Below are 14,974 nucleotides of genomic sequence, written 5' to 3'. Positions count from 1 at the left end.
GGAAATACAAAATCATTGGCTAACTTTGTACTTTGAAAGACTAGAAATGGGTTAGCATGGTCATAAATAGGCTTAAGGCTATAAGGTAGCTTGTGTAAGTGTCCAAAAGCTTGCACACACACACACACACACACACTCTCTCCCTCTCTCTCTCTCTCTCTCTCTCTCTCTCTCCCCTTGGTACATATATATATATATATATACATATACACTTATGGTATATAAGTATAAGTATGCCAAGTACAAAGAATCTAGGAAGGTAACTTTGGTGGGTAATTTAGGGTTAGGCCTATTAGTTCATAGGGTTGCATGCATGTATGGCTAAGGTATCTTCTTTTGGAAGCAAAATGATGGGATTCTTTGTATGACTTGTCTTATCATATACATATCTTCATTGGCCAAGTCTAATATTTATTGTCTGATGGACAATATTTTTTCTAACATTTATTGTCCAAAGGTCAAAGGGATTTTGGATATAATTAGGGTTTGAAATGACTAGTCATGGGGTAATAATGATTACCTCTATGCTCTAATGGTTTAATAGGGTTTTGAGGGGTTCATAAGGCTCAAAGATGGTCAAAAAGGTCCAATTAGGGCTAGGGTATTGTAACTCGGTGGATCGGTGGTCCGGTTCTTTAAACTAATCGGTTGGAAACTAACTTTACTAGCCAAATAGGGCTTTTAATCAAGAAATAAAATTTGAAGGGCTAAAATCTAATTGTGACGAATTATAGGAATTAAAAGAAATATTTAAAGTAATATCGAGTAATTAAAAAGAAATAACAAAATTTAAATGAAATTTTTATTCAATGAAAATTAGAGTCGTTACATCTAGTACATATTATGTAGAGAAAAACAAAGATAAACAACAAAAAGTGACGTGAAAATCTATGCCAATGCCCAATCCATCATCACACTTGTGAAAAGGGTGGGTGGAGTGACCCAGATCTCCTGCCAACTGAGTTTCTCTGACTAAATGACTAGGACTATCACTAGATCCTTATAAATGTCGTCTGTGTAGCTGTTGAACCGCTCAAAAAATCAATCGACGAGACCAACACGATTCAATAGCGTTGTATATTGGATGTGACTTGGGTCATGTTTCCACTAATAATTTTGGGTAACAAGTTATGATATTTTAGTTTGTTGTTCACACTAAGTAACAAGTTTTGCATGTCATCTAATCATCTTTAACTTATTAGTTAGTGAAAACAACTTAATATTTTTTAACAATTCTTTTTCACAACAAACTTAAAATTTTCAACAACTTATTGGTTAGTGAAAATAACTTAATATTTTTCGACAATTTATTGGTTAGTGAAAACAACTTGACATTTTTCAATAATACAAATCATCCTCAAAATTATTGCATACCGAAAAACACCCATGGTGTGGTAATTGAAACATTGTACTACTACTGATAAGGGATGTAATTTTGGCACTCCAATTTTAGCCAATGACATTTCACTTTTTGTTTTGTTTTTCTCACATGATCAAGATATAAAGTAGAGTGTCAAGCTAAAACTGGAGTGTCAAAATCAATTTTTTAATAATAAGTAGCCAATTCAAATAGTTAGACACCGTGGCCCAGCCCCGAAGACACTGTGGGCCCGAAGTCAAGGAGTATGCATAGACGTTGAAATTATCATTAAATTAAGGGTTTTTTTTGGATAAATAAGTTAATTGGCTATTTTTTGGTCTTTGTTTTTTTTTTTTTTTGCATTTATTATTTTCGCGGCAAATTTTTGTGGATTACTAGTTTGACTCGACGAGAAAAATCACAAAAGTAAAATATTATGGTCTAAATCTAAAAGTTTTTGAATAAAGAAGAAAAAAATTGGCTTATTGATTTATTTTTGTCCTTATCCAAAAAAAATTGAGTTTTGATCATAATTTTTTACTTCTTATATTTCTCTCTTCATGACAAAGCAATAATTTAAAAAAAATAAAAAATTAATAAATACAAAAAAAAAGAATAATAATAATAAAAAACTCATTGGCTTATTTAGCCAAAAAAGCCCCAAGTATAAGGTGGCGTTTTCACTCATCAATAAGTATAGACCACAAACTTTTTGTTTTATTCTTATTTAATTTTTTTTCACATTTGTTAATTTTTTGTCAAATACTATGTATTATTGGTTCATCTCCACAATATGAATAAAAAAAATATTTTTTTTTGAGTGTTACCCAAATTTTTAAAAAAAAATAACCAAGGAAAAGTCAAAATCTGACTTGGTGAGTTTTTTTTTGATATTTAAAAAAAAATTGTATAATACATAAGAACTTGAAGCAAAATTAATAAACGTGAAAAATATTTGAATAAACACAAAATAAAAAGTAAGTAATCTACGACTCGTTAATGAGTGGAAACAGGTCCCCGAATTGAAAAAAGTGCAATTAACAGTAGTAATTTGTTACAAGCATCAAATTCTAGGGTTTTTCTTTCTAATCGTCGCCGCACCGCTTATATCCAATTTCTACACGATCAGAACCAGCCCAAATTCGAGCAGGTACCTCTCTCTCTCTCTCTCTCTCTCGCGTCGTCGTCGTAGTCGTCCTTGAAAGAGTATTGGGATGTACGATCCACACACCAGGTGTGAATTCAATCTATCGCAGATGTAGTAGTACTATTCTCTTTGGGCCGGCCCTGGTTGCAATTGTAAACGTCGTCCTCTCTTTTATGTTTTTTATCACACGAGACATAATGGAGTTCGTGGATTTTTCGATAAAGATTCCAAATTTATGGCATTGACAGTTGTGCTGATTATGCTGCATAACGATTTCCATTTATATTTTCATTTTTACCAGACTGTTGGATCGTGAATTTTGTGGACGAAGATTTATCGAGCAAATAAATCTGCTTTTTAGCTTGTTAATCGTTTCTTTGACACCTTTTCGTCTCTGTAATGCCGGCGTAAATCCATTATGTAAATACGGCCCCAGTTTTGTTACGTTTCTATTGACAGCGAGATCTTATAGCCGGGTTTTATCTATCTGTTTACATATGGTAGGCCGTTAGGTTTTTGGATGTGTTTTTGGAAGAGAAGGGGGGGTTGGGTCAGCATTGGGTGTTAATTATAACATATGACATAATTAGAAGAAGCAACTGATGGCTGTGTATTTTGTGTGCTATCAGCATAGTTGGTGAAGAATTTCGTTGTCGCGGTTCTTTTCTTCTGTTGTTGACGAGATTTATTTGTTTTTCTACAATTTTGTGTGGCCAGTAGAGACAAGTGGGTGGAATAGCAGAACAGTTGCGAAAAACAGATCTGATGTGCTGGAACTAATCAAAGAAGGTCAAGAAAACACTGGACGGTTGTGTAAGTTACTTGTAGTCCATGTGGCCTTAATCTTACTTGTACACACGCGCACGCGCGCACACACACAGAGGTTTGTATATGTGAATTATGTTATTGTTTCTATTAACTTGACTACATGATACTCATGATTTGTTGATTTAGAGCACAATACATGTTGCTCAATCTTCATATGGTGTTTACCATGTTTCTTTTTGATGTTATAGGGCTAGTACCAAGTGCATTATTTTTCCCAGCTAAACAATTTAGTAAGATGAGTTGCGATTGTATGGGTTCAGAGTCTCTTTAGACTATAGAATAGAGGAATTGTGTGTGCTCCATTGACATTATTGGGAGGTTCTTACGTGTATCAGTTACTCCTCACATGTTAGCAGCCGTGGGCTACTTATGGTTATTTCTACAGCTGGTGGATCATGTGCAAATCATTTTCGTGTTCAATCGCAAAACACATATCTTCTTTAAACCTTCTTCAGACAGCATTGCAGGCTTTGCCGTTTGCGTAGTGCTTGGGGGTGCACATCGTGAAATCTATAATCAGTAGATAGAACATGTGAAAGTAGCAATGGTTGGATGACTATGTAATCCTTTAATATTTCTGTATCCAATAATTAGAAGATGAGAGAGTGTAATATTTTCATTCATTACTATGATTTCGATCATGATTCTAAAACTGACCAAGCTGGAGGTGGGAATTAAGATAATATTTCCACTCTGTGTGGCTCATTGGTGCAGGCTACTTTGAGTGCCGGTGTTCATTTTGGCTGTTTAACCTCACGTCATCCTGCAGATAATATATTGATTTATGAATTTGATGGTTTCTGCTATCGAGGCCATTTAATTTTTTGTGTTAAGAGAGTATGAAGATGGATGTTTCTGGGAAGAATTTGATATTTGACGAGTCCAGTAGAAGGGAGGCCAAGTTATGAGGTTTGATTCTCGGTTCTCAGAGGCGTAATTCTATTGTTTGTGCATCCATTACAGGAAAGGTTTCCAATCGTCCGCTCCTGAAATTTCTGAACGATCATCAAGAGCTTTGCAGGGAGTATCTGGTCTTGCAAGATATGGATCCTGGTCGTTATGGTCTTCAGCAAGGATGGGAAAATAACAGCGTAATTGTGGTTTCCTTCTTAATCACCTATAACGGATGACATACAAGAATTAGGGCTCATGTGATTGTCCATTTTTTCCTGGCATTTCATCCTTAAAGAACAATGGGATAAAGCCGTGGGACAGTGAGGATATGGAATGGAATTGCCTACTTGATACCATTACTATAAGTTGCTGACATAGCTTATTCTTGAATCCACAGGCTTTGGAGGGGTATGGTGCAGTCCATGAGCCAAACTTCCGGTGAGTGCTGATTGATCCTAGTCCCAAGGGAAATTTAGCTGCTCATTGGTAAAGAGCGTAGTTCGATGCCTGTTACTTGCGGCGATGTGAAATTTATTGCTGTAGATATTTTGTGACCATGGAACAGAACTGTTATTAATTTACAAGGATTGTACTTTTCGTTCTCGAATGCATGCTATACGTTATATGACCTTTCAATTTTTTTGTGTTCTATGCAGTACAATTTACAGTTTTGTGTTGTATGCTGTATTATTTACATTTTGCTATATCATTGCTTCTTTTCCTTTTCTTTTTATTGTGTCCTTTGGATCTGCCTTATACTCTTTTGGCAGGGCTGGTGGTTCCTATGATGATAGGAGGTTTATTGAAGAAAGACTACCAAGGGATAACCTCTACCCCAGGAATGCCTTCCACCGGGATACATTGGAGAGGGAGAACTATCCACCTCCACCTCCTGCTGTTGGTCCATGGCCTCGATCAAGAAGGAGAAGTTATGAAGAAGAATATCCACTTGAGAGGGACTCTAGACGACATGAGAAGCCATATGCTGATTCATATAATGATTTGGATTCTTTTCACAAAGCTGACAAGTATCACGAGATTGATACATTTCAGGAGATTGATACATTTCAGGAATATGACAAGTCTCGGGATGGTTATCGCAGGATTGACAACTACTCTGATCACGTCTATGACAGGCCTTCTAGATATGGGGGACGTGGGCGTGATGATCCGGCATATGAGGATTATGCATATAGATCTCGTGTTTCCCATCAAAACCGGGAAGATAGCCACGAGAGGGATTATGATTATGGAAGGCATAGTTATGATTCAGATTACGATAGAGGTAGTAGGAGAGATAGTAGTTGGAGTCGTCGTGAATCTCGTGATCGTGACAAGATAAGCCGTGAAAGAGATAGGAGTCCACATAGAAGACATGACCGTTCTAGGTCTAGGGGACATGACGATCACCCAAGGTCGAGGTCGAGATCAAGGTCTCCTCGGAGTCGAAGTCGCGGTCGGAGTTATCGAGAGGACAGCTACGACGATGGTCGATATGAGAGAAGTGAGAAGCGAAGAGATCGTGACCGTACGCATGAGCATTACTCTGTGGTATGTCTGATTTTGCAATGTTGGATGTTATTGTTACAAAAATAGTTCTGAATTGTTTAATTTAAAGGGGTCTAATTCTTGATGTTATTTTCTTGCAGTCTCCATCTGCCACTGTAGTTGTTAAGGGTCTCTCCCAAAAGACAACAGAGGAAGATTTGTACCAAATCCTTGTACTTTTCTACTTGATTGATCACTACTTCAATTTGTAAATGCCTGCTGTTTACCTAATTGGTGACGACTCATCAATTGTTAACCATCAACAGGCTGAATGGGGACCCCTTCGTCATGTCCGTGTGATCAAAGAACGCAATTCGGGCATCTCTCGTGGATTTGCTTTTATTGATTTTCCTTCAGTGGTACAGCTAAGCATGGCATGTCAATAGTGGATGTTATAATTTCTCTGTGGCACATGAGGGCTAATTGTTGTGAAACAGGGAGCTGCGCGTGCGATGATGGATAAAATTGGAGACGACGGTCTTGTCGTTGATGGTAGGAAGCTTTTCTTTGAGTACAGGTATATACATTTTGTGTGCTTGTTACATTTAAGATTAACTAATGGAGCTCTTTTATGAGCACTTCTGTCGTAATTTGTTTTCTCTTGAGTATAAGAATAAAGTTATTGATTAGCACTTTGAGCTGCCAGTGCCTCCTCATGTTTTTATGTTCATCTCGTGTATAAATTGTGTTTTCGTGGGATTGTAGCACATTAAACAGTGACTTCGATAACTTTTAGGAGTTAAGTAAACAAATGATGTCATGTTATTATTTTCTTTGTTTTGGTCATGTCAAATGTCTGAGTCCTAGTGCTTTCTTCTTATTGCAATAACCAAGTCACTGTTTATGTTTGGCACAAATTCTAATGAGTCATGAAGCATGCCTTATTTGACTTTCTTCAGGAGCTTTAGTTTTTATATGCTTTTTTCCAGTTTTGTTCTTCTATGCAATCAGGACGTTCCTCTAGTTTATCGGTAGATTTAAGCTTTCCCATTGAAATTTTGGTATTTATTGCAATGTGCAACTCTTTCACGTGACAGTAGCAAGCCAACTGGAGGGGCAGGTGGACCGTCATTTGGGCCGGACAATGCATTTAAATCAGGTCATGCTAACCACAGAAGTGTCACAGTACCATCTGATTGGATGTGCACAATCTGTGGCTGCATCAATTTTGCAAGGCGAACATCCTGCTTTCAGGTCATTTCTCTCTTATCCTGCTTTCTGTAAAGCACTTTTATGCGACTCTCTCTCTCTCTCTCTCTCATTATTAAGAAGTTGGTAGCATTTTTTGTGTTCATGAACAACTTCATTGCTGTCGGTCTTGCGCTTGTTGGCTGGTTCTTTTATGCATCTTGTTCATTGAGATCAGACTGCAATGGAGACATTTGTCTGTTGCAGTCTTGAAACGTTTCAATGTTTCTGGTTTGCGAGAGGCCTGATCCTCATTGCTGGTACTGAAATGCGGAGCCAAAGACGTTGCCTGATGCATTGTTGAGTACCTTCATATGAACGTTTCTCTTTCTTAGGAATCAGGATTTTGTCCAGGAAACCATGTACGCGTGAGTACTTTTGCTATATTGTATGGAGGCAGCCTCATGTGTGCTTGACAGTTGACAACAATCCAACTCCTCTGGTGGTGTTTTCTGTTACATACATACATATTAGTTAGCACGTTGTATAGATGTGTCTGCTATTAGTTATTTACTGGAGGTCAACTGTCCATAACTAGCCCGCTTTTATGCTCTCTTTTTTTTATTGGCAAAAGTAACATTTTATTAAGGGGAAAGGGAAAGGGGAATTCCTACCAAAGTTGGAATGTACAATCAGATGGGACAAAGCCCAATCATACCTATTGGGACAGACCCATTACACCTGTTGGCCTATATGCCCAGATCTTACAATTAAAAACCAAAAACATCTGATGGCCTAAAAGCCCAAATCTTACAATTAAGCACAATAACCTAGCCCACCAAAGTGGGCTAAGCCCAGCCCGAGAAAACCCGAAACCTAAACTACATACTTCCTCTATAAACTTGGTTCATCCAACCCTATGAACATCAAGATTGTGAGAGTGAGAATCTAACTTTTCGGTTCATAAACATATGTTGCAATTGAGGATCTACCTCAGGGATTCTTCATTAAGTCAGCCAATTTTTTTGTTCTTCCCGTCTATGGGGTATTATATGCCTTCAGTTCTATTTCCCAATTAGTTATGGGTTATACCAAGTCATCTATTTTCTTCCCCTCTTTGAAACAGTGTAACGAGCCACGAACAGATGATGCTCCACCAGCAGATATGGCATCATCAAATCCCACGCCAATGGGGAAGAAAGGGGAGGCAGGTTAGTTTCTCAGATGCTTTCACCTTGCATATGCATTAAGTTGTATGGCAATTTGCTAAGTTGACATTTCACCAGGTCCTACCCATGTTTTGGTTGTCCGTGGATTGGATGAAAATGCTGATGAAGAAATGCTTCGTTATGAATTTTCTAAACATGCTCCAATTAAGGTAAGACACACTGAAGTTGTTACTTGACTGCCTTGTTTCATCAAAAAATGCAGGGACGTCATATGATTTAGAATTGCAGGATCTTCGTCTGGTCAGAGACAAGTTCACTCATGTTTCAAGGGGATTTGCTTTTGTCCATTTTCATACGGTAGGTGTATTCCTTGTTCTTGAGTCAGTTATTGCAGAAATGAGCGAATTTATATATATATATATATATATATATATATATATATATATATTTGTTACTTTGCTGATGTTGTTGAATTAATATGTGGCAACTGGCAACCAAAGTCCTATGATTTATTTTTACCACCTTTGTGATTACCATAAACCCATGCATGCTTCAAAGTTACAAGAAAACTGAGTTTCTGAAAGGTCTTGAGATCCATATTGGATCACTATGATAAGTTCTTTCCGTCCTTGCTTTCCACAAAAGCTTAGGTCACATCCCCCCAGTTAATAATGAGACACGAGTCCGCGTCTCCTTATCTTAGCAATCAAGATTGGTTATGTTACATAATTTGATTTTATTTTACAAGTACGCGAATCAGGTGCCCCCCCTAATGAGAAGAAAACTTGTATTATTGTTTGCTGAAACATATTGGTATTCAGGCTCATAATATTGGTTTTCCTCGTGTTCTCTTGTTCTCCAGGTTGAGGACGCAACTAAAGCTCTTGAAGCAACAAATGGGACAACTCTGGAGAAGAATGGGCAGATTTTGCGAGTAGCATATGCAAAAAGCATTCTTGGACCAGCATCAGGGCCATCAGGATCATCTCAGTCGAGCAGTCTTGCTGCAGCTGCAATTGAGGCTGCAGCATTTTCTCAACAGGTTTGTGCCAAACATGCACACACGTGTACATCTATATTTTATTTTTCAATATTTCAAGGTCCGTACAATAATCTGAAACTTTTGGGCGTTCACTTTTTTGGTTACAATAAATCTCACGTGTTTTGAGCTCTGCAGTGATAAATGTTATGGTGCAAAATGTTAGGCAAAATGTTAGTGAAGCTAAAGGGGTCAGAGAGGAAAGAAAATAGGAAACTAATTCTTGGGGAAAGAGTTGATGTAGCTGGTGACTTTTAGCATTTTCACCGGACATGAAATCTTGCCACTTTTCACGCAAGCACTCGTTTACTCCCAAGCCAATGATTAAGTTTGGAGGGATGCCCTACAAGATGAGGTGCTGGTTTTTTATTTTGTAGGTTTTTTTTTTTTTTTTACAGTTATCCATTTTTTCGGTGTAAGTAGTGGGTACTCCACTGGTATGTAAATGAGATTGGTGGTAGTAGATTTTCCTGTGTTCACTACGAAACATTACTTTACAAGAAAACCCCAATAGCTTGAAAGTTTTCTACATATTGTGATTTGTTCCCAAGCTAAGGCTTGTGTTCCAGTCAATTGGGGTCAGCTACGTAAATCTTTTTTTTGCTTTTAGTTTCTTTTTATTCAATAATTTTTTCTTCGGAGGTTGATTAATTGACATTTTCGTAGGTGCCTATGTTTCTTCATATATTACCAGTGTCTTAGAATCCAAATCGGGAATTGAGAAATTTTACTAACTATAATTTCCTTGACACCCATTAAGAACAAAGATCCAAAAGCATTAATTTACCCAGCAAAAGGCCCATAGGCAATCACTACAACTCACCCTCTTTCCTCATTTATTGGTTTGTTTAGAGCCGTGCTATTTACGCATATGCACAGGTTTTTTGTGGGACCCACACAAATGATCCGATCCGTTCATTAATTTTGAAATGTTTTTTTGTGCAACTCTGTAAAAAATCAGCTCAATAGGATACATGTAAGTGCTTCATCCAATCTTATAACTCTTTTCATTGAGAATTCCAGATTAAAATTCTGAATGGAAAGTTGTAAGATTGGATCAAGCACTTGCATGTTTCCTTTGAACTGATTTTTTACAAGGGTCGCTCAAATATTTTTTTTAAATTGATGAATGAGTTGGATCATATTTGTGGGCCCCGCAAAAAATCTGTGCAACAAAGTCTGTGTCATCAGTGTTTTCGTTTGTTTAAATGCAGTTAGGCCGAGTCTCTTTGACAGACCTTATCGAATAACTACACTTGTCAAAAGAAGACTGATTGAATAATTTTTTGTACCTCTTGTCCTTGTAGTATGATGCAGTTGGATGGGCACCAAAAGAATATAATGCAGATGATACGCAGTCCACTGGTGGGCAGGAGCAGGGTAGTGGAGTGGTTGCAGGCCCAAAGGATGCTTCTGCTCCACAATCTGGCTTTGTGTGGGATGAAGCATCTGGCTACTATTATGATGCTACTTCTGGGTTCTACTATGATGGAAATACAGGTATTTTGAATTATCAAATCTGCCCGCATTGGAATAAATTTTTTGTGCACAAATTAAGCACATGTTGCATCACATGGTCCGCAGCCCTCTTGATAACATTGACTTTATCAGATTTAAAAGTCAACATTCGTGATATGCGTTGCTTGTGCAGTTGCTTTTGACCTGGCATCCTACATCTTTAGCGATGTTGTCATATGCATCAAATTCTTTGTTGCAAGAACAATTGCTGATTTGCGTTTGTGTTATGTGTTGCTCGTACAGTTGGACTTGGCCTGGTATCTTAAATCTCGAAGAAGTTACTTCATTATCCACCAAATTTTGTTTAATAAATAGTCTTTTGGTGCCGTTGAATTTTTTTAAAATCTGATTTGGATTTAATCTGTCAGTGACCATAGCATTATTGAAGCACATTCTTTTTTGTTGATGTTGTTGATAGAGATGGAAGGAGAGACATTGCGCATTAAGAATTGTCTAGCCTTAGGATACTTATTGATGGTGGTGCTGCGGAAACTTGTATAATTAACTAATTGGGATTCTGTGAACAAATGTTCATTGAGGGTCTTTCCTATCAAGTTTTGAGTTTACAAAAGGTATACCGATTTGCAAAATTTTCATTGGTTAAATTAAGGAATGCTTAATTGGGATATCACAAACATATGAACTGAAGTCTATGAGAAACGTTAAACCCCCTAGCGACATTATTTTGTCATGAACATAAACCAAGGGAGGATATGATTTCTTGATACATTTGAAGCTTGTCGTGTGCCCAAGTCCTAAGTTCTCTGAGTTAAATTGTCATTTTGGTTTTTATTCCAACTCTTGTAGTACTCAAATGTGAGGAATCTCGTGCAAGTATTAATGTTTTCAAACTCTGTTCAATGCTCTGAACTCTGGCGATGATATGTCTATGTTATACGAAGCAATGATGGGATGGATTTCAAGTTTCGTCTTAGTTAATCAATGAATATGCAATGTGCAGTATAAATCCCTTTGACTTTTAACACATGATAAAGGTGATTTCTTTGATAATACAACCTTTTGATAACACAAAATATGCACCTTGTGAATCAATGAATATATGCAATAGTCCCTCCTGCATTTGCTATTTACTAAATTTCTCTTGTTGATTTATTCTTTGGCATTCTGCAGGTTTGTATTATGACGGTAACAACGGAATTTGGTATTCTTTCGATCAGCAAACTCAGCAGTATGTCCCTTGCTCTGACCAGAGCGACAACAAAACATCTGGAAAATTAACTGAATCTTCCAAGCCATCCGATGTTTCTGCCAGTAGGAAAGTGGTTATTTCTGCACCAGCTGCTACGATAACTTCATCAAGTGTCAAGGCTGTGTCGTCATTGCCAGATGCCGTTCAGGCCGCTGCCAATGCAGCTATAGCTGCGGAAAAGAAAGAGAAGGAGAAGCTGAAAGAAATTAGGCTTGCTTCAAAGAGCAGTATTCTGGCCAACAAGAAGAAAATGAGTAATGTGTTAACGTTGTGGAAGCAGAGGAGCCACGAAGGGCAAGCACCACGTGTTGCAATTGAGGAAAATCAGCCATCTGTTTCAGCTGAAGACAGATCTAATTCTGTTGCTGGAGTTTCCACAAAGAGTAGGTACAAAATGGAATCTGCCAGTATGAAGGAGAATGTTGTAACCAGTTCTGGGTTTACTCCAACCACAATTGCTGCTCAGTCGGTTAGTTTGGAGGCTGAGGTTAGGCCAAGGCCTGTGAGTAACAGCTCAGGGGGTACTTTAATGGGGGTAATTAGAGGGTCCGGTAGGGGTGTGGTGAAATCAGATACTTCATTCTCTTCATCTCCCGCTCCATACTCTTTATCTCCCGCTCCTTACACAGCAACAAATGCAGATGCACCACCCACAGCAACTGTGACACCCTTTAGAACGGATGCATCTGCCTTGGGTTCTCCTTACGTTCCACCTGTAGCAGCTGGAGGTGGCAAGAGGAGGTTTTCTGAGATGCCAATTCAGTCAGCTTCTACTACTCAGAAGGAACAACAGGCTCAGACTGCCTATAGGGATCGTGCAGCGGAGAGGAGGAGCTTGTATGGTTCGTCATCATCAATTGGAGACGGCGCATCTGACATTGGCCTTGGGGATACAAGTAAGCTCAGTTTAGAATTTTGTTTACAGTCTGCTTCTTTTACCTTGATAGTATTCTGAGTCATTGTAGATCTATGGTTGTCAAAACGGTATGATTTTGTGTGAAATTGATACGACTGTTATCGGTGAATCTGTTTTGAAATTGAATCGGTGATGAATCGAAGCAGTTCATTAGATTCTAGAAACTATAGCGCCTAACCAATTTAGAACCTTTTGTTACGTCTCTTTTTTGGTGAATAGAAATTATAGAAGTTTGTAGAGTGTGCAGTACAAAGTTACTAATGGTCATGTGTAATTCATTGTCCAATTGGTGATTAGAGTATTTCATAGATTCGAGACTACGTTCATTTTTTTCCCCTTAACTGTTTTCTTACAAATGTCAAAATAGAAATATGTCACTGCTATTGGAACTTCAGCTAGCCTTATTTGTAGCTGTGTGATATTTGCAAACAATTTGCACAATATAGTGTAGTCCTTGAGTTTAAGTTACGTGAGCTCAGTGGTCCATTGTTTGCTTCGCTGTTGTATTAACTTGTGAGAAAATCCCGTGTTTTACATATTCCTGAACTTTGAAGATCGAGATTCGGCATTCAAAAAGGGTTTAGTCGATTCAATGCCTTTTCCCCCTGGTGTTGGGGGAGGACGTGGTTCTGGAGAGGCTAGCACTCCAAGTTATGAAGTCATTACAGCAGAGAAAGCCATTGATGAGAGCAATGTGGGAAACCGGATGCTTCGCAACATGGGCTGGCAAGAAGGCTTGGTATCATTTTGTTCCACTCTTGCACTTTGTTTACATCCCAAGTCTTTAAATATTTGTAGAAGCTATGGAAAAGCCTCACAGGTGATGGTAACACTCTTTTCCTAGTGAGTCGAAAGTTTTTGGTCAGGTTTGTTGTATAAGTTGGCCCATGTATATTGAATTTTTGTCTATGCTTTTCTGAAATACCTGTTCCCTTCATAAATCACTCTCCAAAATTCTATGATCCAAACTGTGCCCTAGGGTGTCAGAATTAGGAAAGCCTTTGGGTACACACTGAACAACTTGCTTTGTAACTAGCTGCAATAGTTCATGACAAACACCAAACATTTTTGTAACAAGCACAGTACTAGGTAACATTTTCACGCGCATTATACATGCTTATTCGTAGCTAGTAAGAATAATCCCTACGTAACACCAGAAGTCATAATTAAAAAGGGCAGACGTTTACTTGCAAACCATACCACAAAAACGCGTAAGAATGAGCCACAATCACAAAAAAGCATTATTCCTATTCGGCATTGTGCAACCCATCATATCTAGACCAAAGATATTCGTGACTAACACCACAAAAGTGCCTTCTGTGATACACGTGTGTACCAAAGCTTTCTCCTCTAGAATTGGAAGGTGTAGTGGTAGCCAGTGGGTGTTTTCGTTTATCGTTTAGATTGGATTCTGACATTATTTTCTGGTGGTGGTGCTTTTTGGGGGGCGTCTTGTTTCCTCTTTGATTCAACGTGCAGGGACTAGGCAAGGACGGGAGTGGGATGATAGAGCCGGTGCAAGCAAAAGCCGTGGAACACAGGGCAGGACTTGGGAGTCAGCAAAAGAAGGTGGTGGATCCAGGGTTAGAGGTGCAGGCGGGAGACAGTTATCGGACTCTTATTCAGAAGAAGGCCATTGCCAGGTTCAGAGAGATGTCATCATAGGGCTATTAGAGGATTCGGGGGCTAGTTGAGAATTTAATCGAATGTTAGGTGTGGGCTTCATCGTTGTATGAATTACGAGTGGTCAAATAGAAAAATGCTTTTAGGTTATGAAGCTGCTCCCCTTATAGGCTGCCCATTTTCTTCGAATTGTCGTTTACTGAAATTCCAGTTGTTGCTTTTTCAGTGTATATGTGCTTCTTGTAGTTCAAGCAGTTGCAACTCTTGTAGATCTCTGAGATGAACTATATACTGTGATCTTTTTTTTTTTTGGGCAAATATTTTAATAAGAAATCATTTTGGTGCTTTTTTCGGATTAGTTCAAAACCTATATGGATTCTGACATCCTAGAAACTCGGGAGAACGACAAACGGTCACATATATTGTTTCCTCTTGTTTCAAAGGGGAGGGGGACAGTGAGCAAGATATTTGTTAGAAGCGAATTGCGAAGAAGCTTGCCTTAATAGACGTGTAGAAAACATAGTTCTAAGAGCATTCCTTAATAGATGTGTAGAAAACATAGTTCTAAGAGCATCCATATTGTAATAAGCAAAT

The 14,974-nt window shown here is 38.2% G+C and overlaps 1 protein-coding gene across 8 annotated transcripts; it reads left to right on the top strand.

Annotated features, from left to right (window-relative positions):
* Positions 1-2,360: 2,360 nt before the first annotated feature.
* Positions 2,361-14,723, top strand: LOC131333675 (SUPPRESSOR OF ABI3-5). 8 transcript variants are annotated; one of them, XM_058368323.1, is made up of 17 exons: positions 2,362-2,510; positions 3,225-3,320; positions 4,299-4,426; positions 4,627-4,667; positions 5,000-5,780; positions 5,879-5,950; positions 6,044-6,136; positions 6,215-6,294; positions 6,818-6,971; positions 8,032-8,116; positions 8,192-8,283; positions 8,363-8,431; positions 8,937-9,116; positions 10,421-10,613; positions 11,763-12,737; positions 13,312-13,496; positions 14,237-14,723. In XM_058368323.1, exons 3-17 carry the CDS (start codon positions 4,379-4,381, stop codon positions 14,420-14,422), a joined length of 3,234 nt encoding a protein of 1,077 aa, XP_058224306.1. In that variant the 5' UTR covers positions 2,362-2,510; positions 3,225-3,320; positions 4,299-4,378; the 3' UTR covers positions 14,423-14,723. The 8 variants fall into 8 exon arrangements, with proteins under 8 accessions (XP_058224308.1, XP_058224306.1, XP_058224302.1 ...); XM_058368319.1 differs by having other exon boundaries at positions 6,815-6,971; XM_058368324.1 differs by having other exon boundaries at positions 2,384-2,510; positions 3,228-3,320.
* Positions 14,724-14,974: the final 251 nt, after the last annotated feature.

This window comes from Rhododendron vialii, chromosome 7a, assembly GCF_030253575.1.
Source record: "Rhododendron vialii isolate Sample 1 chromosome 7a, ASM3025357v1".
NCBI classification, from domain to species: domain Eukaryota; kingdom Viridiplantae; phylum Streptophyta; class Magnoliopsida; order Ericales; family Ericaceae; genus Rhododendron; species Rhododendron vialii.
This window is presented reverse-complemented; position numbering and strand designations above follow the sequence as displayed.

What these genes read in the sequence shown, in the direction of transcription:
- LOC131333675 (XM_058368319.1), top strand. Translation starts at nt 4,379, where the DNA reads ATGGATCCTGGTCGTTATGGTCTTCAGCAAGGATGGGAAAATAACAGC. An exon ending in AAGATTTGTACCAAATCCTT is followed by an intron (nt 5,951 to 6,043) that starts GTACTTTTCTAC and finishes AACCATCAACAG; the next exon opens with GCTGAATGGGGACCCCTTCG. An exon ending in CTAAACATGCTCCAATTAAG is followed by an intron (nt 8,284 to 8,362) that starts GTAAGACACACT and finishes TTAGAATTGCAG; the next exon opens with GATCTTCGTCTGGTCAGAGA.